Source organism: Magnolia sinica, chromosome 15, assembly GCF_029962835.1.
Source record: "Magnolia sinica isolate HGM2019 chromosome 15, MsV1, whole genome shotgun sequence".
Lineage (NCBI taxonomy): Eukaryota > Viridiplantae > Streptophyta > Magnoliopsida > Magnoliales > Magnoliaceae > Magnolia > Magnolia sinica.
The window spans coordinates 68,659,174-68,684,563 of NC_080587.1; the positions used below are offsets into that span (position 1 = coordinate 68,659,174).

Sequence of the window (25,390 nt, forward strand, 5' to 3'; positions counted from 1 at the left end):
ATAGCCTATAGGCTTGCCTTACCTTTAGAGTTATCCGTGATTCATGATGTGTTCCATGTTCTTTGTTGAGGAAGTGTGGGTCGGACATCATTCCAGTGATTGATAGGTAACCCCTTGAGGTCCGTGAGGATGCTTCCTACATCGAGCAGATGATTCGTATTCTTGATTGGAAGGAGCAGGTTCTTAGGACCAAGGTCATTCTCGTAGGAACGCGATGTCGAGATTAAAGAGCGTTATCCCCATTTGTTTGATGCTTGATTGACTATATGATTATATGTATTGCCTTCTCTATTGATAATTGCTATATATGATGTTGGTGTTTCTGCATTTTCATTTCATCCTGGATTTAGAAAATTTCGAGGAAGAAATTTCTTTGTTAGTGGGGAGAGCTGTAAGACCCTAACCCAAGTGTGCACGTCATTTCTTTAGGTCACGCAGTCCTACTAGTTGAATCCCAGTGACCTGCGACCTATGGATAGTGTTTGCGGTCATCCTTAAGTCTGGTCTCGTTGAACCGACTCGAATCGACTCGAAACCTATGCCATTGTATCCACATTGGTGCCACGGTTCTAACGTCGCGTCTCATGCGTGAAATCGATGTGTACATCACAAGTAATGGGCCATGCTCGATCTGGACCATTGATTTTGTGAGATTGTGGACCCCACCCTAGCACCACACACTTCCCCATGTGATGATGTCATCCATAGGCTTAGGCTCTCTAACAAGCCTACACCCTACACCTAGAAAACCTATGAGCCTACAAGATTGTTTGTATTACCATAGCCTTGTCATGGTTTTGTCTATCCGAGGAGAGAGAAGTAATCATTTCTCTCTCTTTTCTAGCAAGCCCTCCTTTCCCTCTCATTTTCTCTTTCTCTCTCTCTTCTCTCATCCTAGCAAACCCATGGACGTTTCCCACCCTCTCCATTTCTTCAGCCCCCTCTCCCTCAAATCCCCTCTAATCTAGCCTTCAACAACTCATCTCAACCTTAGGAACCCCTTCCTTGGAGCATGAAGATCATGTTGATGTAGATTTGGAGATTGGATCCTTAGAGGTGGGTGCATGTATTTTCTATTTCAGATTTCATTGTATTTTGGATGTTCTCTATCTTTTCTTTTCATGATTGGAGTATGTGGGGCCCATCAAGAGATGGTGATGGCCCCAAGACTCTATGGATGTGATTTGAAGCCCATCCTACATTGCATGCATGTTACATGCAAGGGGCCATTCTCCATGGACCCTTTTATAGCCTTTTCTTCCTTTGATCAGGGATTTTGGGGTCATCTAGACCCTTGATCCTTTATGGAGATTGGATCTCCACCATAGATCCTAAGTAGGAATCATATAATCCATGTATATCTTGTGTATCTTGTATACTGGAATCTATATGCATGTGTGATGAAGGGAAGGGCCTTATTGTGTCGGAGACCCTTCTCTTGTGGTCGGATCCTTGTTTTTCCCTTATAGATAACCTCTGATCATTTGTGTGTGGCCTACCTTGTGGCCCAACAAAATCCAGACCGTCCATGGAGGTTGGACGTTCATGGCGGCTACCTTGGACATGTGGCCTTAAAAATCCACCTAAATGGAGCACATGTAAGGGGTTTTTGTTATTGGGGAAGGTTTAGATGTTTGTGGGGCCCACTAGGGTGGTCCATCCCATGATTTTCTGGGATTAAATCCCATTTTAAATAGTGTTTATATTTAATTCTTTTAGTTATATGTTGCTGTCCAGAACTATTTTGATAGATTTTTGGGTCAACTTGAGGCCAGATTTTGGGACTTTTTGTGGGGATTTTTGTACCAAGTAATATATAATTTTGAAGGTGTATGTCCCAGCTATAAGCATGCCAATTTTTAATCTCAACTGGTCTCATTTGGGTCTCGAAAAGAGTGGGCTAATATGTGTATGTTGCTGAATTTTTTGCTGTAAATTCTAGCAACATTGTCTCACAAAAAACCATAATTTAAAAATATTTTCTCTGATGGTGGGCCATATTTATGGACTTTCCCTTGTTGTATACATGATGAGGGACCTTGGCTCTAAATTTCCAGATTTTTAGAGGCCCTAGACCCACTCCATTGGAGTGCCCAAAGTTGGTACAGCAACATAGATTGCTGGAATTTTCTGCTACCTTGCCGTCCTCTTGAGTCGTAGCTGATTTTGGGCCTCAGCCTAACTAGACTTATGTATATTTACTAGGGCCCACCTTTGATGTATCTAAGGTCCATGTGGACCATGTATATGGAGCCAACCAGCTGGTTCAGCGTCCCCTGCTAGACGTCCAACATGGTGGACCGTCCATGGGTTGGCCCACTATGATGTATGTTTTGTGTCCACACCATTTCCCCCTCTGTGGTGGCCCACGTGGAGTGTGGGACCACCCCAGGTGGACGTCCCATGTGGAGCCACCTCAGGGATGTGCGGAGCCCACTTTGATGTGTGTATGGGCCAGGACGCCCAGGCCATGGGCTGCTCCTGGGCCTGCAGCCCAGCAGCAGGCCCACCTGTTTTGTGTGTACCACCCTCTTTTTCCATCTGTGAGGCCCCCTATAAATATTGCTAGCCCTTATGAAAATATTTTTCACATGTTTTAACAAGTATCCGGGCTTCAGCTGGCCCAAATTGTTGATGGACTGAAAATTCAGTAAGAGCCTAAATGAATATTGTTTTGGACTCAATTGTATTAGATGTGGGGCCCACCTTATTGAGAAAGCTAGGATGCATGATGCACACCTATCTTGGTAATATTTTGGGCTTGATTAGTGCCCTTTTTGGGCTTGATTAGTGCATAGCTTGGCTACCCCTTTTTATGGTCCTTGTGGACCCAAGTATGACCAGATTTTTGGAACTTCCTAGTGGGCCCAAAGTGGGCTAGAACGTCCCACCTTTTTTTGGGCCCTTGGTTGCCCACTTAAATGTGCTAGTTTTTGGGCTGATGTAAATGGGCCCATTCCACCCAACTTAGACTTATTTTTGGGCCATGTATTTTTACCCATGGGCTACCCCTTAAGTTTAACTAAATGTATGGGTCTTGTGGCCAATGGGACTTGGGCTTTGGGCCTTGGTTCCCCTCCTTGGGCCATGATTATCAGAGGTAGTATTGGGCCTACTTCCTTGTGCCTTTTGTGGGACTTATGTGCATATGGGTTGGATATGGGCCTTAGGCCTTATGCTTATGTGGTTTATGGATTAGATGCCTTGGGGCAATGGTGGTTGAAAGTCCTCATTTGGACCTCCTCTAGGTCCATTAGTTGCTAAGTGTGGTTGAATGCCCACTTTAGTCCCTTACTAGGCCCGTTTCCATATTATATAAGCCCTATCTTTGTATGCTTAGTCTCGTGGGCTACCCTAGGTAAATGGGCCCCTACTCGAGGTTGTATTCCTTATGAAGAATTGGTTAAGTACCTAGACCCTTCATGGTTAGGTAGAGAGTACATCTTCTCATTCACCTCATTGGTACCCTTATTCATCTTCATGGCCCACTCCCATACGCATCATATGCATGCTTGGTTGAGGTATGATTGGTCATGGTTGTGCCATTGTATAAGATATATTGGTATCTCCTCGAGGGATGAAGTTTACCCTCTTGAGCATGGTGGATGCTTGAGGTTGATGCATGGATGATTATGTGGTTCATGCATCTGGCATTGCATAACACGTGGATATTCGCCCTTGTTTCATCAGGGCCATAGCCTCCACAGAGATATCGTGGATGGCCGTGTGTGGACACTGAAAATGATTCTTGAGCATTTGGGGTGCATAGGATATCCCTAGGTAAAAGCCCCAAAACTTCTATGGTACCGAGGAGACGCCTCAACGCCAAGATCGAGTGGAAAACATGAGCGCCTGAATGTCTTACACTGCTAGGCCACGACTCCCACTGTTGCGTGGTCGATTGAGATGGGGTTTGAACTTACCCGCCTGAGTGAGGGGGCATAGCTAGGCTGAGTTTGACCAGCTAGTGAAATGGGTCCGCTACCATCGAGCCTCGTTGGTGATTGGCTGTCGATAGGCGGGTAGTGAGGTCTCCTACGTTCATTTGACTGTACGGTTCTATAAAGCGGTAGTCATCCTGCAGTGTACTTGACCCCGGTGGATTCCTTTTAATGGAACTATACTTGATGTGCGGATTGGATATGAGGACTGGCATTACTTTGCATTGCATTTGCATTAGCTGTATAAGCCTTATATTGCATCGCCTTAATATGGCGCCCAGTACTCATGTATTGCATTGCATAGCCTTGGTATGGCTTACTGCATTCATAGTTTAGCCTCGGTACTGCTGGAGGCATTGGTATTGTTCATTGGCTCCTTCTGCATTCTCCTTATTCTTCTGAACACCATTGTCACACACTTACACCACCCTCTAAGCTTTCTATAAGCTTATGCACGATTGATGCATGCAAGAGATCCTAGGTCAGTGCAGTAGCGGAGGATCTGTGGATTGGATTGGCGTGAGCTAAGGACCTATTACAGACCTTTCCTTCCCTTCCTTCTATATTATGTATTTCCTTTTGGGCCTTGTACATATAAAGTTTAAATTCTTAGTAGATTTTGCATTGTGTTCCTTTTTTATTTTCTGAGATTTACTTGCTATGATCTTGGGTATGCTCAATTAGATTGAAATTATAATATGGAGACCCTCCTTGTAAGATCCCAGAATTGGAACCTATGGCAGGAGCCGAGAATGGGGTACAACAGAGGCTGTTGCGGTCGAAACCGGCTGTCGGATTCCTTGTGAGTCTGATCACCGAGTCTGAAGCGTGACACAGGTTGCTCCACCTACTCCTATACATATGTATGCATCTCAGTATTAGGTTGTGTCTCATATTTGTCTAATTGAACGTACACAACCAATTTTTTTCATTTCCTTTTATTGCTCACCTTTATAGAACAAGGATCCTTTATCGAATTTGATATTACGACTAAGAATAATTTTTCGTATGACCTGGTCATATAGCCTATACCCTTTCACACTACTACAATACCTAACAAAGATGTACTTTTTATCCTTTGGTTTATAATTCTTTGCCCAGTCTAGCATTATTGATCTTACATCGAGCCATCTCCAAGAGAATCTGATTCATTTGCTCAGCCATACTATTCTGTTTTGGTGTGTGGCACACTGTGTTGTGCTTCACAATCCCTTCATCTTTACGATATTGATTGAATTTTCCAAAAGTGAATTCTCCACCGTTATCTATCATCAACGCTTTCACCTTTTGCCCTGATTGTTTTTCCACCATCACCTTCTACTGTTTAAAGTTGGTGAAAATATTAAATTTATTTTTCATGAAATAAACCCATACTTTTTTGAAATAGTCGTCAATAAACATGACAAACAATAACGACCCTCCAGTAGAAATCATGAGCGACGACCCCCATACATTAGAATTCACATTATCTAGAACCTCAATACAAACATGTTTCCTAAACTTAAAAGACAATCTTAACTCTTGACTCGCATATACTAAATCAATGTTTTTAAAAACTAGAATTAAACAACGGTCAGAAAGATACTTCACGCTCCGCTCGCTCATGTGGTCTAAACGTGCATGCTACATACGTGTAGATGTGGAATCCGCTATAGACGCTACAACTCCACCCGATGAGTACTCCTGATCAATCTGTAAATGTTTCTATTCCTCTTTTTCTTTATGACTATGAGTGACCCCTTTGAAACTTTAAGCATATGATCAAACCCGGTGTATTTGCACCATAGTGCCTCAAGTGCTCCTAGAAATATCAGACTCTTCTTCAAATTAAGAACGTGACTCACTTTGATCAAGATACGATCCATTCCATCAAACATCTTGATACACACCGATATAGTGCCTACCACTTTATACCATTCTTCATCGAAGCACTCGGATTTTGATGCAGTCAACATGTCACTACCATTCATTTCCTTACTAGATTCCAGTCTTGGCTTTCCTATAAGAACTATCTGTATTATCATTTCTCGATTTAGGATTCTGACAATCCTTCTGCATGTGCCCATTCATTCCACAATTTCAGCACTTAAAAAAAAAAAAAAAAAAAAAAAAAAAGCTAAGCTCTATATATTCATATTAAAAGATTTACATGTGTAGAGGTATCATTCGGGCTGCCGTTGGAGGAGAAAATTAGCCTAGCAATAGCCTATCATAAGAAAGAAAAACTAGAAACGGTCTTGTCACTCTTTCTCCCACGAAACTTGCCTAATGTAACCCCGCCCCACTTTATCCAGAAACATTTGTCCCCTTGTCTAAGTCGGGAGTTCGAAGACTTGCTTGAACTAGTAGCACTCTTGCTTGTCGCTACCCATTCTGGCTAGTCCATCAGTCGGGGTGTTGCCTTCTCTCAGGATATGACAGAAACTTATCTGCCCTCTCATCTTCAACTTCTCCATTCTGGTTGCCCATTATTTCCAACGCCACGCTAGTTCCACTTTCCCATTAATTAGCTCTATCGCAAATTTAGAGTCAGATTCCACTTCTACTTTGGAGAGACCTAACCTCATGCAATGGGATAAACCATCCCATACTGCTCTCAATTCCACTCTGTTATTAGAGCCTTCATCATAACCGATTGAGAACTTATCTTTCAACTTGCCTTTGCCCTTTCCTTTACCCTTAGATTTGGACCTCAATCGTGAAGATCCATTGTCCTGGTTAAAATTTATCTCCCTCATAACCAATGCATCTATAGAAACACCCACATCACTGTTTTTCTTTCTCATTGTTTTCAACTAAAGGGTTGACATAATGATCTCAACGCTAATGGTTATTCTACCGATGCACAAAGAATCTTTGAATGACTCGTACGATAGTGGAAGAGAATTTAACAATATACATGTCTATTCCTTATCTTTCATCATATCTTTCGCATCCAATAATTTGCAAATCAACCTATTGAAGTTACTAATGTGGGTTTCAACGTCAACCCCCTTCGCCATATTCAGATTGAATAAACATAGCTTCAAGTATAAATGATTCTCAATAGATTTTTTCACATAGATATTTTCTAATTTTGTCAATGTATTTACTGCAATTTTATCTCTCATAACATTGTAAATGACCTCATTAGTTAAGCACAATTGGATGTATGTTCTAGCTTTCTTATCCATCCTATTCTATTCGTATTCTATTATAGATTCCAGTCATATTTCAAGGAGAGTTTCGTCTAATCCTTGTTGAACTATGATACAATTCATCTTAATTAACTTTCCACAGTTCAAAATTATTTTACTGGAGTATTTTTCTATATCGAATTTCGGGTTAGATGCCATTGGTACCTTGCTTTCAGATTCAATCTACTTCCTAGTATTAGCTCTAATACCACTTGTTGTAGAACAACAGAAACACTCAGAGACGAATCAAGCAAAGTACTCGCAATCGTACAACCATGTCCAAACAAGAACAAACTAAATTTTACGTGAAAAAGCCCTTGCGGGAAAAAATAGTGGCACAAAGCGATGGGTAGTGCACTATAAAAGTAGAAATTATAAGAGATGGAGTCTTACCGATTCGAATAAGCCTTGAGCCCTAACCATACCATTGAAACCCTTAGGAACAAATTAGAAAGCCTTAGAGCACATTCTCTATATCCCAATCCCGATTACACCAGATATATATACTATCACAATCAGAATAGAAACTAAACAATCAGAATAGAAAATAAATTATGTACTTACTCAATTCTATACACATTTTCAATAGAACCTTCGCTAGCATCGACACCCATTGAAGATATGCTGATGTCATCAAACTCCTTTGATGACATCGAGTAGCAACACAAATGTTTTAGCAACCAACATGGATTTTTCGAATTTTTTCGATGGGATAAAGCACCTGTCGGTGGCATTGACATCTGCTCGATGACATCGAGTACTGTTGATGGCACCGATAGACCTTGTTATTGATAGATTTATGACTTCACCAACAATATTTTGTAAAATTTCTTCCGAATTTTACACGCAATATGTGCCACCGCGTAGTGCCTATGTATCAAGCGGCATATGCGGCCAGAGTATCCAAAACACCACTAAAAGTAAACTATTGGAATGATATCTACCGTTCATCATTAGATTAGATATGTGGTATACATGCTATCTTTTATTAGCTAGAGCAACAGTGACATACCACCATTAAATTTGAGATAATACTTGCATCAATGGTGCAAAGGCTAACGGGCCAACTGGTTGTGCGAGTTCCCTCAAAATCATCCATTTTTTGTCGCAGTCTACGGCCCACATGGGTGACCCCTCAACAAAAGTTGCAAACTTATATGGACCAGGTGAAGCCCACATTTTTTGTCGCAATCTACGGCCCACATGCAACGCACCTAACTCAGTAGCACATGGTATCTATGATCTGTTCCTTCGAAGGTCGGTAAGGGTGGGCTTCACCTGGTCCATATAAGTTCGCAACTTTTGTTGACTGAAGAAAAGGAGTCTCAAATGAATGTAGAAAATTTAACATGGTACACTCGTAGCTCTTGACGTTTGGGCTTGCAAACATGTGGTTAAGAAGAAAAATACAGCAATACATGTAGACCTTTCCTTTATTTCTCATCTCGACCGTATATTAACAAGACACAAATTGTACCATTCCGAATGTGCAATCAAATAGATCTTTGGTAGATGGACGATCCACAGTGGCGAACAATGGAACCAATGGTCTCAATGACTGAACCAAGGGTCCCACTTTTACAAACTGAAACCCTTGGTACAGGAAGCAGCAGATTGCCTGCACCACACGCCACTCCGTGGGTCCCACTATGATGTATGTATTTTAGGCGTGATCCATCCATTTTGCCAGCTCATGTCAGGGCATAAGACCAAAAATATAGGGGAGCCATCATTATTTAGTCCAAGTGACATATTTGTCTAGCAATCGGCTCCGTGCATTTACTCGGATGGATGAAAATTACACGTATCAGAACTTCCTCTCTAAAGGATTGTTCTACCTCGTTTCTCTTCGCTTTTGCCTAGGGGTACGGTTTTGCCTCAAACTCCAGGGCCAAAATCAGAGTAATATGGGAGGGCCTGTCTCTTTGTGAGGATAGGTGTTTCTCCAAGGTGGAAGTGGAGAGTGATTCCAAGGCGGTAGTGGTGGATATGCTCAATCGCTCATCCTCCCCATCATGAAATATAATTTATTGGCGGGCTAGGATCAAGAGACTTATGTCGCAGTTTGAAATATCCATCACTCACCATTCAAGAGAAGCGAACGTGGTTGCTGACGACCTGGTAGATAGAGGTAGCGATGGCCAAGCCCATTCCTTTTTCTCTCGGCTTCAAACCTCCCTCTCATGAGGTTTGATTTTTCTTAACAGGGTGGGCCTGGGTAATCTGTGGGAAGGGACTTGATAGTTATTTGGGTGTGGAGCAGGGCCTCTCTATTTTGTTTTTCTTCTTTTACGATAAGTGGGCCTTGCCCCCTTTTGTTATGGGGCCCATCCGAAGTAGCTTTGTACCGCCTTCTTTTGATATATATATATATATATATATATATATATGGGAAAAGGTAGCGCTCGACCTCACGATAAGCTCCCATGAGGTCGAGCTGTGTGGACCCCACCATGATGCGTGTCGACCATCAACACCGTGCATTTGATGGGTACCCTCTAAATTATGTAAATCCCAAAAATCAGCCGTATACAGAACTCAGGTTGGCCATACCATCTAAAATCATGTGAAACACCGTTAAAACATATAAAAGCACTTGGTGGGGACCACCTGAGTTTTGAATGCTGTTGAAACTTGGTCTGAACCCTCATGAAAGTGGGACACACATAATGGATGGGCTGGATTTGCAAACCAAAACTCTGTGCACCCAAAATACTGATTATAAATGTTTTAATGGTGCATGGCCCCTCCCCACTTCTGTATGTGGTGTGGCCCACAAAAGTCACGGATTGACTTGATGTTTGAGTCCTAGGCCCACGATGGAATGGTGCATCTGACTGATGGGTTAGATGTTCGAAACGCATCACGGTGGGGCCCACACAGCTCGACCTCATGGAAGGGACTCGTGAGGTCGAGCGCATAGTACCTTTTCCATATATATATATATATATATATATAGATAATCGTCTCCAAGCTTTGGCTAGTAGAGCATCAGTAGTACACAGAAATAATTAGTGATCAGAAGAAAATTGGCAGGTAGAATTGTTCCATAGCTTTGACTTTTGAGACATAAATGAATGGACCTGATTGATAATTCATTATACCATATGCACCGTACATTTGGCGCAGTCCCTATGAACTTCTTACAAAGAAAATATAACAATGTGCATGGTCGAGGAACCTTCCCGTCACCATCGTCAACTGGACAGTCCATTTGGCAACCGAATGCAATTCATGCACATACATCATATATAATCCCCCCCAAAGGCTCCATCTCTACTAAAGCTTAATTAACCCAAGAAAGAAAATATCATCTGTCAAAGATCATGGGCGGGATTCCAGAAGCAGTCCTTAGTTCGGGCGAGAAGATCCCATTGCTAGGCATGGGAACGGGAGCGGGAACCTCAGTCATCTCTGATGCTCTCGTGTCCACCTTCATCGATGCTATCGATCTTGGCTACAGGCACTTTGACACGGCCGCACTGTATGGGACGGAACGTCACCTCGGCGAAGCCATAGCAGAAGCGCTCCGACGTGGCATCATCAAGACCCGCAGTGAGCTCTTCATCACCTCCAAGCTATGGTGTACCGATGTGCACTGCGACCGGGTCCTTCCGGCGCTCAAAAACACCTTAGAGTAATTATCTTATTCTGATTACCTTAGTCAACTCAAAACTCAATCAAGTCAAGTCGATTCGTAAATCAAGTCCGTTGAGTTAACTTGACTCAGCGAGATTTTTAGCTGAGTCATTGTGAAACTCGGAACAAGTTACTAAGAACTGGGGAAGCAGAGATGGCAAAGTCTCTAACCAACATGACAAGCACCATGCGTTTATGTGTCTTTCCATTATTTTTATATTTTGCATATATATTGCTATTTAAATTTTCTGTAAGCCATATTAATTTAATTATTAAATAATGAGTTAAGTCAATTAAATCATTGTCCAATATTGGAGTAAAACCGTCCCAGCAAGACATCGAGTCGCGCGTGCGGTCCTCGAGTTTTTAAACTATTGCCTTAACATATGCCATTTCAAAACCCCAAAACTCATTCTTCATGCAAGTTATCAGTGGGCTAGCTAGGCCGAATGACCTGGCCCAAAACAAGAAATAATTTAATAGAGTCATGCCAGGTTGGGTCATTAAGATGCTGCTCTTGACCGAATTTGGCGCAGGGAGGAATGTGATGAGGTCGATGAAAATCTTCCTTAGGGAATAACTACTTTGAATCCATAGAGCTCTATAAACTTCTCACAAAGCTTCCTTGAATCCATGAGGGATAAAAGTAGAAATAATTCCTAATAATTTTAAAATAACTTGATTGATAATAAAAAGTGAAATTATAGCTCTTTAAATAAAGAACTCAAACCTAAGATAAAGTTTTACACTTAGACTCCAACTCAAATGCTTAAAAAGGTGACTTACTATAAATAGTATTCCTATTAAACTGTTTGGTTTTCGGTCAAAAATAATAAGTGTCCAGTTTGGCCCAACCATGTTATTCTCTTGACTTTTCTAAGCCCTTTTATATTAAGCACGACTTTCACAAATCAAAAGATCAAAAGTTATACTCGAATTAAATCTTACTACTTATACCAAAAACAAAACTAAATGGAACTTTTGACTGTCAATATGATAGAATCTCGCAAATCTGGTGTTGGCAACTGAGAATAGCAGGGTTAGTTAACTTAAGTGGGTCCTCTTATCCGAAAATAATATATAATATGTTGAAAAACTCATCCCAATTTGTGAGATATGGCTGATATAAGGTTCTGACAGTTTGGATCATTTCTGCCTTGTTCCGACCTTCTCTAGTCCATCTTTTGCTGTGAAAGTGTATGCAGCCCGCTCTACATCAGAAATGCAGTTAAATTGGCCTCGTCAGGTAGAATCAGTCTTCAGCTTAATGAACTGTAAGTGTGTTAGGTAAGAGAAAAGGATTTTGTGTAGAGATTTTGTGTAGAATTCTTGCTGGTACCACACCTGCTCTGATAACTAGGCTAACGTAATGATTGAATCAACCTGATTTTTTGTTTATATATGTGTTGGGGTACACTATTTTGGATGGGTTGGATTGCAATAGGCCTGGTCAGGTAGAATCAGTCTTCAGCTTAATGAACTGTAAGTGTGTTAGATAAGAGAAAAGGATTTTGTGTAGATTTCTTGCTGGAACCACACCTGCTCTGACAACTAGGCCAACGTAATGATCGAATCAACCTGATTTTTTGTTTATATATGTGTTGGGGTACACTATTTTGGATGGGTTGGATTTCATACAAACCTTGTTTGCAACAGAAAGCTCGTACTCGCCAAAAAAAAAGAAAGTCAAGAGCATTTTGGTCTGACGTAATAAAAGAACCACATCCCCGTCCTTCAATCAGGAGGGTTATTTGGTAAAACCAGAATTCTAGACGACTTTGAGCTGAATTTCCAAAACGATAAATATTTATATTTTAAGGTGCGTTTGGTAGCATCAAATATCACCAAATTCCATAATATTTTATGATAATTCAGAGTTATTTTCTGTAAATTTTATGATATTTCATGAAATCTGGTGCAACCAATCACAGCCTTATTAAAGAGGATGATCCGGGAATCCACCGAGGCGGGTTGATCCCTGACTGTAGGGCCCACCATGATGTACGTGTCCTATATCCATACCGTCCATCTGTAATTTTGCACACAAGCCCAAAAACTTAGTGACGTCCCTTTCAATAGGTTGGCCTCACTGTGAGGGTTACCTAAGGAAAAAATAGAGAAGATCGAGCGTAACATAAATTAAAAAAAATAAAAAAATAAAAAAAAATAAAAAAATTAGACAGGTGCACTGTAACTTGTAATCCAATCGGTTGGATAGACTTTTTTTATTTTTTATTTTTTATCTTTATAACTTTGTTGATATGAGAAATTAGCCAATACTAGGATCGTAAAGGGTCTACTTATTTTCTTTTTCTTTTTTAAAGGGGAAATTTTATTCAAAAAACTGGGTACCGTAAAAATTTTAAAAAAAAAAAAAAAGAAAAAAAAGAAAAAAAAAAAAAAAAGGGCGCTAATCCTTTCGGGGAGGCCGCAGCCCTAAAAGACGCTCGGTCAACCTAACGTATACCTCACCCAACTAAATTGATTCCCAGTGGGCGCCGGTCCTTACCCCAGTGGTAGACTCGGAGAGTTTCAACATGAGGCCTTGGGCCCGATACCCATAGGTGGTTAAATCCCACTACAGCCTGCGTTGGTGTGTGTGTCGGGTAAGTGTGTTAAAAAAAAAAAAAAACATTGCCTTTTTAGAGCATGTCGACCAAAAACCTTACAATTTGGCCTAGCCATGTTATTCTCCTAATTTTTCTAATGTTGGGCATGACTACTACAATTCAAAAGATCAATAGTAAACATGAAAATAAAAGGGACTTTTGACTGTCGATCTGATGGAATCTTGCAAATCCGATGTGGGCAACCTGGCCTAGTGGGGTTGGTAGGCTAAAGTAGCTTCTCCTACCCTAAAATCATATATGATATGCCGAAAAAACTCATCTCGGTTTGTGAGATACAATTGTTTTAAGGTTCTAATGGTCCAGATCATTTCCACCTCCGATCGGGCCTTCTTTTGTCCATCTTTGCGATGAAAGTGTGTGCCACCTGCTCGACATCACTTGTGGAGGAGCTTCCAAACGAATATAGCGACTCTAGGAGGCATATTTCCATGCCACACCCACTTAGACCAATCAGCGGGTGATCTGAGGATCTTCTAAGTTCACTCGATCTGGCCAATCGATAATCCTGGCTACCTAATTACTGGAATCCAAACGGGCAGGTGAAAGTAAATGAGCCAATTCCTCACATTCAAACAAAAAATTCGTGAACTAACATGTCGAATTGTGAGTGGGTGATTTTGGGCCATGGCCTGCCTACTTGAGCAACCATTGACAGTTTGAATCAGCAGAACTTGTAAGCATGTGGGGTCCATCCATCAACACATGGAAACTGACATGCATCTTATGAGATGGGCCCCGCTAAGATTTCTTGGTTGGTTGTAGGAAGCCCCACTAAGATTTCTTGGTTGGTTGTAGGAATCTAGGGTTGGAGTACCTTGATCTCTATCTCATTCATTGGCCCGTGCGCTTGAAGCCAGGGGAAAAAAGATTTCTATTCAACAGGGACGACCTTCTCCCCATTGATTTAAAATCTGTATGGGAGGCAATGGAGGAGTGTCAAAAGCTGGGCCTTACAAAGTCCATTGGAGTCAGCAACTTCTCTTCCAAGAAGCTATTGCAACTGATGGCCCACGCCAAGATACCTCCAGCCGTGAATCAGGTATGATGCGTACACATGGACTATAACAACATGTAAGTGTTCGTATGCCGTATGAGCACTCGAAACCCAAATTCTCAGCCCAACTTCGCATACAGTCCTCAATTATTTTGATGACTGGACATTTGTTTGTTGAATTTGTACCGTTGGAAGTTTTACATCTTATTGGTCCATTTGACGGGCAACCTTTGTCTAAATGTATGACTTGGGTTGTCATACATCTGCAATGGGGCTCAAGATTTGAACGGCTTGGATTACACGTATTCAATGGCTATATGCATGGTTAATGGTAATACTTTGATGAGGATGACTCGGATGACAATGATGACGAAACTGACGATGATGTTATGTTAGGTGGAAATGAACCCAGCATGGCAGCAAAGCAAGCTTAGAGAGTTCTGCAATGAGCATGGAATTCACGTGAGTGCATGGTCTCCGCTAGGGGCAAATGGAGCCTACTGGGGATCGCTGGCAGTCATGGAGAGTCCAATCCTTAAACAAATTGCAAACGCTAAAGGAAAAAGCATTGCTCAGGTTTGAACTCTCTCTCTCTCTCTCTCTCTCTCTCTCTCTCTCTCTCTCTAGTATGAAATCTCAGGTCCTCCCAACCGAAATGTAGAAAGCGTAGCAAAAATTTTCCCTCTGCTATACTTTTTCGTTTTGCGACTTTTACCGTAGACTAATTCTAGGAATTCTTATTGTGCTAAAAACATGCATAGCTAGTACATTACATTTGTTAACCTCATATGTTTATGTTCGTTTGCCTGGTCCTATTTCTCATTTAAACATTTTCGCAATAATCAATTTTCTATTTAAATAGTAATAAAAAATTCTACATTCCCCCCCCCCCCCCTCATGGAAATAATTTCATCTGACTCATTGTATTAAAAATGAAATCGTATTATCATTCCTAATACATTGACTATAATAAACTCATTAATTGTAATTAACTTGCATGTTAAACTATTAGATAATACTCGATTATAATCAACTTATGCGCGCAATAGTATATTATATTGGGCATGAGGGAGTTTTGTGTTCTCATTGCTAGTCCTAAGGTAGTACAAAGGAGGGTTGTGTCAAGTTGGCAATCAGCATCAAACTTATGCTATAAATTCCTCCCCGGTCTTGCCATCAATGGGTTACCTCCTCTGATTATTCGCTATCACTTATTAGTTGGAGCTATTAGTGAACCATCGATGATATGCTGCTATTAGCCTAATTAGGGAATGGGCCAGCTGATGGTATGGCAAAAATAGGCAGTATTGAGCAGACTGGTAAGGTGTTTGAGCAATCTTCGCTTCTCCCTCCCCACATTCGAGATCTCCTTTTCCTCGACAAGATTGGTCTCGGCTCTATCAGAGTTTCTCCCGTGTAGTTGTATAGTTTTTTTGAGGCCGAGGGTGGCCTCCTTTTGTTTGGCTCCCTAATCTTTTGCCCCGGGGCGCCCGATTTCTAGCGTCTCTGTAAAGTTTCAACTTCAATTCAACACGAGATTTTTTGGAAAAAAATAAAAAATTAAGACACCCAACTGAGATACTACCCATTCCAACAGTTGAGTAGGGGCTAGTGAGTTGGTCAAGATCAAATCTGTTTATCAAAGTGCTTCTCCGATTGCTCAAGACATCTCTTTTCAACCGAGGAACAAAACATGATCAATTCTATCCTGACCAAACAGCTGACTAAGGAGATGAGTGGTAAAAGGAGTCTACTAGATGCGGTTCAACTAGCAGAGACTCTTGAAATAGCTAGAGTCAAAAGTCTCCAAGTGAGCATATTATGGGGGACCGTCAAGCACATCCGGCAAGGATCAAGGGAGATCTTGTTGTTGCATATCTCAGGTCGGAACAATGTGCCATCGGACGTTCAACAAGTCTGATTATTTAGGTAACAGTCACCACTAAGTATTTACATAGCGTACATCTATATAGATGCCTCCTCTTACCACACCTATCTCTTCATGGAATTGCAGTGTAGCATACTAGTGAAAACTGTTCATGGATGGTGAAACATATCAGTGCTAGTCATCACTCATAAATCAAGGTAGCTCAAAAGATGAAACTATATCACCGAGGTCTCTTTCTCAATTCAACATTGATGGGCACCCAACCATGATACTCATACCTATTTCCTCCACCGCCTCTCCAAATGATCCCCGATTATTCGAAGTCCCTATCTAGCTTTTGAAAGAAAGAAGTTCCATTTTTCCACTTCTTTGTGTTGACACAACACATAATACTTTCATCACATTGTGCAATAGAGAGCTTGTCTTTCTATATACAACTTTCCTTCCTCTTCCATCGCCCATTTCCCCTAGAGTGACCCTAATGAATCGACTGTAGAAGGTGGTTAAGAAATTAGCTACATCAATGCTCAAATTCCTTCATCATTATTGCCCTGGCTTCGATGATCAACCCTTGCCACATTTAGGTTTTGATCTTCGGCCATACCTATAATGCTACCTTTAAAACATGCAAAAGGTGTTGCCTCTATTCACATAGAAAGCCCTCTTCCACACATTACCGATGGATGCTATGGCCACTATCACTTTGGCTGTAGGAGGAGAATGGTTAAGTGGCACTCTCACGAAAATGTCTGTGTCAAAATATGACTTTCAAATTAAGTTCCGAATTAGTAGATGTTGCCAAAAAGAGTGGTGATGCCATATGCAAAAAGGAAGAGACTCATAGAATGGCAAAGACAAATAGAACTTTTACACATTTTCGTTAATCCATGTCTAACTGGGTTGAACTAAATATTGATGGGGTTGAATGACCTGAATTGTAAACCGGTGTGAATTTCCCGGTTGTCTTTAATTGATGGGGAAAAACTTTCACAGTATGCCAAATGATGAAAATACCTTTTGATTAGACATCCTGATGTCGATCCCATTTCATCTGACCCCAAGGTGGTACGTATCCTGTAAAAGCTGTCACAATCATTAATAGGAAGATTACAACTCTAAGACATTGAAGAAATTCCCCGGGACTGGACTCGTCAGACTGACTTCAATACAGAAGTCTTTCCACCGCATCCAGCAAAACATCCAAAGGAAGTCTGCTGACATAGTGGACTCCTGTGTAACCCTCCTCTTAGTCCCCATTTATTCCTAGATTCCCTTCACTACGGATTGATTGTCCTACCTAACTACATGGTAGTGGTCTGGGGAGCACGATTGCCAGAGCATGGGAGAATAAAGAGTACTGATTCCAACAAGAGCCAAAATCCAAACAATATCACATTCCAAACTCAGGCCAGCTGTTCACACTTAATGATCCAATTAATTGGTATAAGGCTTAGATGATAAGGCTTACATGATGATGATGATGATTAAATAGAAAACCTCTGATTTCAAAGTCTCAAATCAAATGGTTAGGATCATCAAACAAAGCGATATTCAAGGAATTATCTGCTTGTAGGAATTCCAAAGCCTCTAATCAAATGGGTATGATAACTCTCGATCTAACTGCAGTGTCTTTTGATCTCTTTGTTATCGTGTTCATTGCCTAATGGACCCAATATAAAAATCTCTAAAGAAAGTCGAGATATTTACTCCACCCCATTTTCAAGTGGGGGCTAAATCGAGGGTCCAAGACCCTCACCCAAGATGGGATCCATTGAGAAATGAAGCTTCTTTCCAAGGAGATTTTGTTGCCATAATTTCCAGCATGTTGGCAATGCAAGATGGACCCATATTGTTTTTTCCCTAAACTAACTATAACATCTTCCTCATGTAGTATTTGACATGTATCAATGTCACATGTAACACAGGTTTCTCTAAGGTGGTTGTATGAGCAAGGAGTGAGTGCGGTGGTCAAAAGCTTCAACAAGGAGAGAATGAATGCGAATCTTCAGATCTTCGATTGGGAATTGAGTGAGCAAGATTTGGTAGAAATCAGTCAAATCCCACAGCATAGAGGATTTTCAGGAGAATTATTTGTTTCACCAGGTGGGCCATTCAAAACAATAGAGGAGATATGGGAGGAGGCATAACATATGTACCTCTATCTATTGCCCCGTGTGTGTGTGTGTGTGTGTGTGTGTGTGTGTGTGTGTAGTGATAGAACGGTTTGCTAATTCCTCACATGTGCCGACATGGAACACATGTAAGATTTGAAATTTCCTTAAGGTGGGTTGGACTTTTTAGATCTTATGGCCTAAAAATTAGGCCATTGCACACCTCATAATGGCCACAACATATGAAACAAATGGACGGAAAGATATAATTATTTTATTGTGGCCAACATGAGATCTGAAACTGCCTAATCTTAGAGGTGAAAGATTTAAGCACTGTTTCCAACCAGATGGAAAGCTCATTTATATCACACATTTCTTCCATATCTGTGCACGTACCTGAATGCGGACAGGCCAACATCGTCAAGATAGATACAATTAATGAACAGTGATAAAAATAAGCAAGGCTATGCATTTTCAATTCACTTATGTGTTGTATATGGCGAGTATACCAGCTTGAATTTTACTATAGAGAATGTTCATGGGTTCTACCAAGTGACATAGATCGATATTGCATGTTGGATCTGAGTGCACTTTCAAGGCAGGGCATGGAAGGTAAAGTGGCTCCAAGCCGGGTCATTCCCTTAGCGGGACGCCTCTAACAGCTCGTCTAACAAGCTGAGACGAGCATTTGACTAGAGCACACCCCTGATCCATAGCTCAAGTGGTGGACTGAGTGAAAGATACCATCGCTTCAACATTGAGGTCCTGGTGTCGATTCCCTAGTGGGGGTGGCTAACAGTGAAGTGTGAACTGACAGTGGGGTGTACTAACAAACTAACCAACCCAAAAAAAAAAAAAATTCATTTGACTAGAGCATTACTCCCACCCAGTTTAAAGAAAAGTGATTGTGGAGAGACAGCGATAGACCAGCTCTTAATAACCCATGTGCAAATGTGAGCTATGTTTTTTTAAATTGGAACGGTCCATCGAAGTCACCATCACAAAATGGGCCATCCCTAAAATTTCAATGCCAATGGCTACTGGGTGAGTACATCTCGCCTTCAATATCTCGACCGCAGGTACTATTTCAAAAGGGATGACAACTCCTGTCAGCGCCGCCTGTGAAAGTCCATTGAATGCAAGGGTACTGATATTTGAATCAGATGAAAAATTAGGGCTCCTCTTTCATTTTTTATAAAATAGGATGCACCTTTTTCTTCTCATTTTTAGAAAAGGTGGCGGTACATAAAGCTGTATACGAGTCCAGCCGAGCCGTGCCGAGTATTGTTTAGCTAGTACTCGGCTCACACTGTCTAGAGTTGTATATGAGTCCAGCCGAGCCGTGCTGAGTATTGTCTAGCTAGTACTCGGCTCGCACTGTCCTAGTACAGCTCGTACTCGGCTCAGCTCGGGCATTGAGCATGGATGCCCTGCTCGTGCTCTACTCCTCCGAGTACAAGCCGAGTTCGAGCAGATATCGAACTGAGTCGAGTCTGAGTTTTCGACTCGAGTTCGAGTCCGAGTTCGAATTTGAGCAGGGTTTTCGAGCCGAGTAACGAGTTACGAGTTTGAGCTTTGAGCCGAGTTTGAGTTATAAATTGAGATTCATTTGAATTTCAATTCGATTGTCAATTGAAATTCGAAGTTGAACAAAGTAATAAAATATATAAAATGTATAATTTATGATTAAAAAACTTCGATAATTACATATTTACATTATTCAAAATGACAATTTACAACTAATAACTTCTATAAGAGAAGTGTCTTCCTATATTGTCATCTGATCCATCGGAACTGCTATCTATTTTTTTATATACATATTGGTGTACTTCTTCTTAGTCAGAAGGCGAAGAGATTTTCCTTCGTGTTCTTTTACACTTTGAACTAGATTTTTCAAACTTTCTTTATGTGAAGAATTGTATGTAATACCCAATGTTTTATAAAATTCACCGAGACAGGTCAGGAATTTGAATTTGTTACTCGTTTTCTTCTTCTTACTTGTCATACTCGATCCTACTTCAACATCTTATTATCTTTAACTCGAATATCGCTAAAGTTTAGAAACTTCTTCCATACTACGTTTTAAAGCGAGTTGGAATTGTTCTTCTTCCAAAGCTTTTAATCTAGCTTCCACCTCTGCATCTGTTATGGATGTCATTCGTATACTAGATCTAGAAGCAGAAGGTTTGGATGAAGTGGAAGGTTTTTTATTCGAATCTAACAGGGCTTGAAATAAAATTTGGACATCATTAGGAGCATTGGGGCATGGTTTTGCATCACCACCTCGACATGACAAGTGTAACTGAAACTGATTAGTCATGTTCACAAACTTTGCGCTATACAAACCACACTCAATCTTTGTTTTTTCAGACCTTGGTGGTGATTCAAATAGGGAAGCGTAGTCCAAAATGTTTGTCGATGGGTCATATGACTATATATCTATACTCAATTTTTAATTAAAAAATCAGAATATTGATAAATAATTTAAACTTGATATATGAACAAAATAAAATAATATAAATATATCAAAAATAAAAGTAAATGAACATGCATATATAAATAAATATCAAAGATTCAAAGTCTTCCAAATCACATTCCAACACTTTTATGTTTGTAACGAAATAATATTACAGATCATTCAACTTTCAACAAAAAAGAATTGAAAAATCAAAAATAATTACTGATCTGTAGGTGGAGACTTGTCACGAATCTCAATCTCTTCTTCTTCATCATCATTCATATCTACTCCCCATATCGGGCACAACCAATCTTCTATACAAATCAACACTTCAACTGTATTTGGTGAAAGTGAACTTTGATACTTGCTCATAACGCTGCTCCCTAGGCTGAATGCATATTCTAATGCCACTGTTGAAATTGGTATTAATAATATATCCCGTGCCATCACAGATAATGTAGGGTATTTTGATTCACTAACCCTCATCTTCAACCATTCCAACACATCAAATTCGGATCGCAGTACGATTGGCTCATTGAGGTACATTTCTAGCTTTAATTCCTTAATATCAACTCTCATTCGTGCTTGTGCTAAGTATGATATGTATTCATTTAACACATCTGGATTACCAGGTATAGAAACATCCGCATCTTTACTTTCTTCAACACTCGCTACAGGTAAAGTACTAACATATGATTTACACAAATCTTCAAGAGCTTGACGAATCTTGGACGTCTCTGTTACTGCTCTTTCAGTAGGATAACGCTTCATAAAAATAAAGCTAACCAACCCCATATTACAATGAGGATCAAGAACAACTGCTAAAGACATCAACAGATAACATTCGTCCCAGTATTTATCGAACTTCGTCTTCATACCAACTGTCATCTAGCGTATGAAATCTGGACCCGCACTGACATTTTTCTGTAGAGCATCCTTAATCTTCCAAAGAGATGGAAGAAACAGATTCGCAGTTAGATACTGATTTCCAGAAAAAAATCTTTGTGCAATCGCAGAAAACTTTGAGAAATGTGTGAACTTATTTTGCTTTGGCTCAATCATCTGTGCTTAGCAACCAAGAATACGTTCTGTCATGCGCCACGTATTCAGGAAATGCAAGTTGTAATTCCATTGCCGTATCTAACATTTCATAGGTCGAGTTCCAACGTGTACACATATCCAATTTCAACGTTTTTTTAGATGGCACATTCAAACGTTGGATGATGTCATTCCATACACTCAATCTCGATGGCGAACCCCTTATATATTTCACACTTTCTCTTATATTTTCTATAATGTTATTAATTTCTTTTAGCCATTCTTGTACAATCAAATTTACAATATAGGCACAACATCTAACTTGAAATTTTTTCCTTCAAAAAATAAATTTCCTATAACCCTAAATTGGTTACGTAAGCATAAAATGATACTGTCATTCGCTGAAGCATTGCCTAAAGTTATTGCTAAAATTTTCTTCTCAATGCCCCAGCCTTTTAGACAACTGTAGATGCAATATGAAATAAGTAAACCAGTATGTGGAGGAGGAAGGTTGCAGAAGTTCAAAATTCACTTGTAGAGTTTTCAATTCTTATCGACATAGTGAGCGGTTAATGAAATGTATCATTTTCTTTGATTGGATGTCGTTCATAAATTAAATGTCAAACCTATTCTGGATACTGAAGCGAAAACTTCTTTCAATTTCATCTTCTCTTTTGCATACATCTTTATGCACTCTTTCTACACTATGATGTGCGATACATTCTCGGCTCGAGGGTTAAGGAATTGACAAAAAGCTCTAAACCTTTCACTTTCTATCATTCTGAAAGGTTTTTCTTCTAGAATCACTAATCTAGCATACCACTCATTCAGCTTCTCTTTGTCAAACTTATGAGTGGACACTACGCCTTGTGAGTCGTCCCCTTCTGACTTCGTAAATGACAGCAACTATTGGCCGGGAGGAGGGAGTCTTGGTCTCTTAGGACACATCTTCAAATTTCTGTTTAGATGTGTCGTAGATCCTTCTGGAATTTTGTTGTTTAACCCTTTGCAGTGATTACACTTTATCTTCTGTACACCGTTAACTGTTACTTCTTTGAAGTCATCCCACACTACTGATCTCTTCTTCTTCCCTTTGCATGCAGTAGACGTGTCTGTGTCTCCCTCTACGATCAGAGGAGATGTGGCTGATGCACCCATTCCGGGGGTATTTGGGCTTTCGTTTTGACTAGTCATATATAAAGTACGTTCTTGATATGTTATATGGACATGCCTAGACTGCTAGATAGGCATACTTACTTAACTGTCTAAATCAGTCACCTATTTAAGGTTGGATAGATTGTAATGCCTTCATTTTTTCAATTTAAATGGTACGCTGAAATTCCGGCAGCATCTCTCATTATCTCTCCTGAATCTATTAATCTTGTATTTGATTCTCATGTCAATCATCAACACAAAGTGTGGACATTTGACGATAAAAATAAATACATGAAATATATCCAGAGAGAAAAAGGAGAGATGAAACTAGAACAGACATATGCATTTAAATTGGAATAAATGAAGACATTACAATCTATCTAACCCTGAACTGTCTAAAAAGGGACAAATTGAGAATTTTTATGCATCCAAGAATACACTGAATCTATGTCTGGCAACATAGAGATCCTCAAATGGGCAACTGATTATCCTATACTACAACTAGAACAATACAAATAATTTATATCTATGCAAACAAAGGAGTAGACTGAATTTGACATTCATCATCTAGCTAACTAATAACAAAATATAAAATAAAAAGCCAAAGGCATCTTAAAGTGGTAGCATTCAACACTGACAAACTAACAAGTAAATTGTCATTTACAAAGTAAATTAAGAAACATGGAAAAAATGACTATTAGGTCATGGGACTTGAATAGTAAAAGACAATAATAACTATTGAGAAACAATTTCTATCATATATTAATATATTAACAATTTCTATATTAGCTATATTAACATATATTAACAATTTCTAAATATATTATCAATTTCTGATATCAACCTATATTAACAATTTCTGACATATATTAGTAATATATGATATCAATTTCTATTTCTGACATATATTAGTAATATATGATATCAATTTTTGACATATATTAACATATTAACAATTTCTATATTAGTTACATATTAACATATTAACAATTTTTATATTAACATATATTAGTTATATTAACATATATTAACAAATTCTAGTTATATTAACAATTTCTGATATCAACCTATATTAACAATTTCTAATATCAATCTATATTAACAATTTCTAACATATATTACCAATATATGATATCAATTTCTGACATATATTAATAATTTATACAAAAAAATAATAATAATAAATCAATTTATGACATATATTAACAATTTATACAAAATAAAAAATCAACACCACATTACCGAGTCAGCTGCGGTAGGAACGACTGGCACCGTACGTGCAGGGCAGGGACGAGCAGCAGGGACTATCACTGGATAGGGGAGTGAGAGAGAGAGAGAGAGAGAGAGAGAGAGAGAGAGAGAGAGAAGAGGGATGGGTCGGACAGCACTGGACAGGGGAATGAGAGGGGAGAGAGAGAGAGAGAGATAGAGAGGGAATGGGTTTTGGTTTTGAACAGGCGCTGGGACAGAAGGAAAGGGGTGTAAGGTTTTTTCGAATGGGTGGGCTGAAAGCGACTGGAGTAAGGGACGTAGGGCTTTTCCGTTTTGGGTGGGTAATGGGTATATATAACCTCAAGTACGAGTTGAGCACCGAGTTGAATACCGAGTCGAGTATTGCCCAGCTCGTACTCTGCTCAAAATCAATTCGAGTATCAAAAATCAGCTCGTGCTTAGCTCAAACACATGCCGAGCCGAGTCGAGTCGAGCGAGTAACCGAGCTTACTCTGTTTATGTATAGCTCTAGTGGTACACCACCCAACTTTGTTAATGTTAGAGATTTTTTTTCTTGTTTTTTTTTTTTTAAGTGTAATATATTATATCAAAAGCAGATTACAGCAATAGCTATACAGCCAAGGCATTAGGACAGGCTCGAGATTGATGGGCCCACCTATCGTGAGAAGAAGAAGAGAACCGAAATCTAAGACTAAATCAGCCCACCCACAGGCTTCCCAAGCCAATTTTATCAAGGAATAAAGCACCTCCAATATTTGGGGGGAGATCACCAAGTGTACTGAACCACTGTGCCAAGTGCTCGTCGCTCCCCATTTGAGGCAGACCATTCGCAGCAACATTGGCCTCCCTAGGGGTGTGGGCAAAGCGCACCTTCAAAAGGTTATTAAGAGAGTAGATCCTATTCTTCTAATACCACATGGAAAAGAGGGAAGATAAGGATTAGAGAGGGCGGATAACATTGATTTAGAGTCACTGGTCACCTCCACCTTGGTGAATCTAAACTCCCTACACTGGGTGAGACCATCTAAGATTGCCATGATCTCTTACTGAGTATTGGAACCAAATCCGTAACCAGCGGTGAAAGCAAAGAGACCCCATCCCCTTGAAGGGGCCTAGTTGCCACACGT

At 40.0% G+C, this 25,390-nt stretch overlaps 1 protein-coding gene and 1 long non-coding RNA gene across 2 annotated transcripts; both read left to right on the plus strand.

Annotated features, from left to right (window-relative positions):
* Positions 1-10,300: 10,300 nt before the first annotated feature.
* On the plus strand, positions 10,301-18,433 carry LOC131226706 (non-functional NADPH-dependent codeinone reductase 2-like). The gene is made up of 4 exons (XM_058222344.1): positions 10,301-10,754; positions 14,182-14,425; positions 14,777-14,956; positions 18,194-18,433. Exons 1-4 carry the CDS (start codon positions 10,444-10,446, stop codon positions 18,413-18,415), a joined length of 957 nt encoding a protein of 318 aa, XP_058078327.1. The 5' UTR covers positions 10,301-10,443; the 3' UTR covers positions 18,416-18,433.
* On the plus strand, positions 11,404-12,353 carry LOC131226711 (uncharacterized). The gene is made up of 2 exons (XR_009161991.1): positions 11,404-12,002; positions 12,211-12,353. It is a non-coding gene; the product is annotated as an uncharacterized LOC131226711 (long non-coding RNA).
* Positions 18,434-25,390: the final 6,957 nt, after the last annotated feature.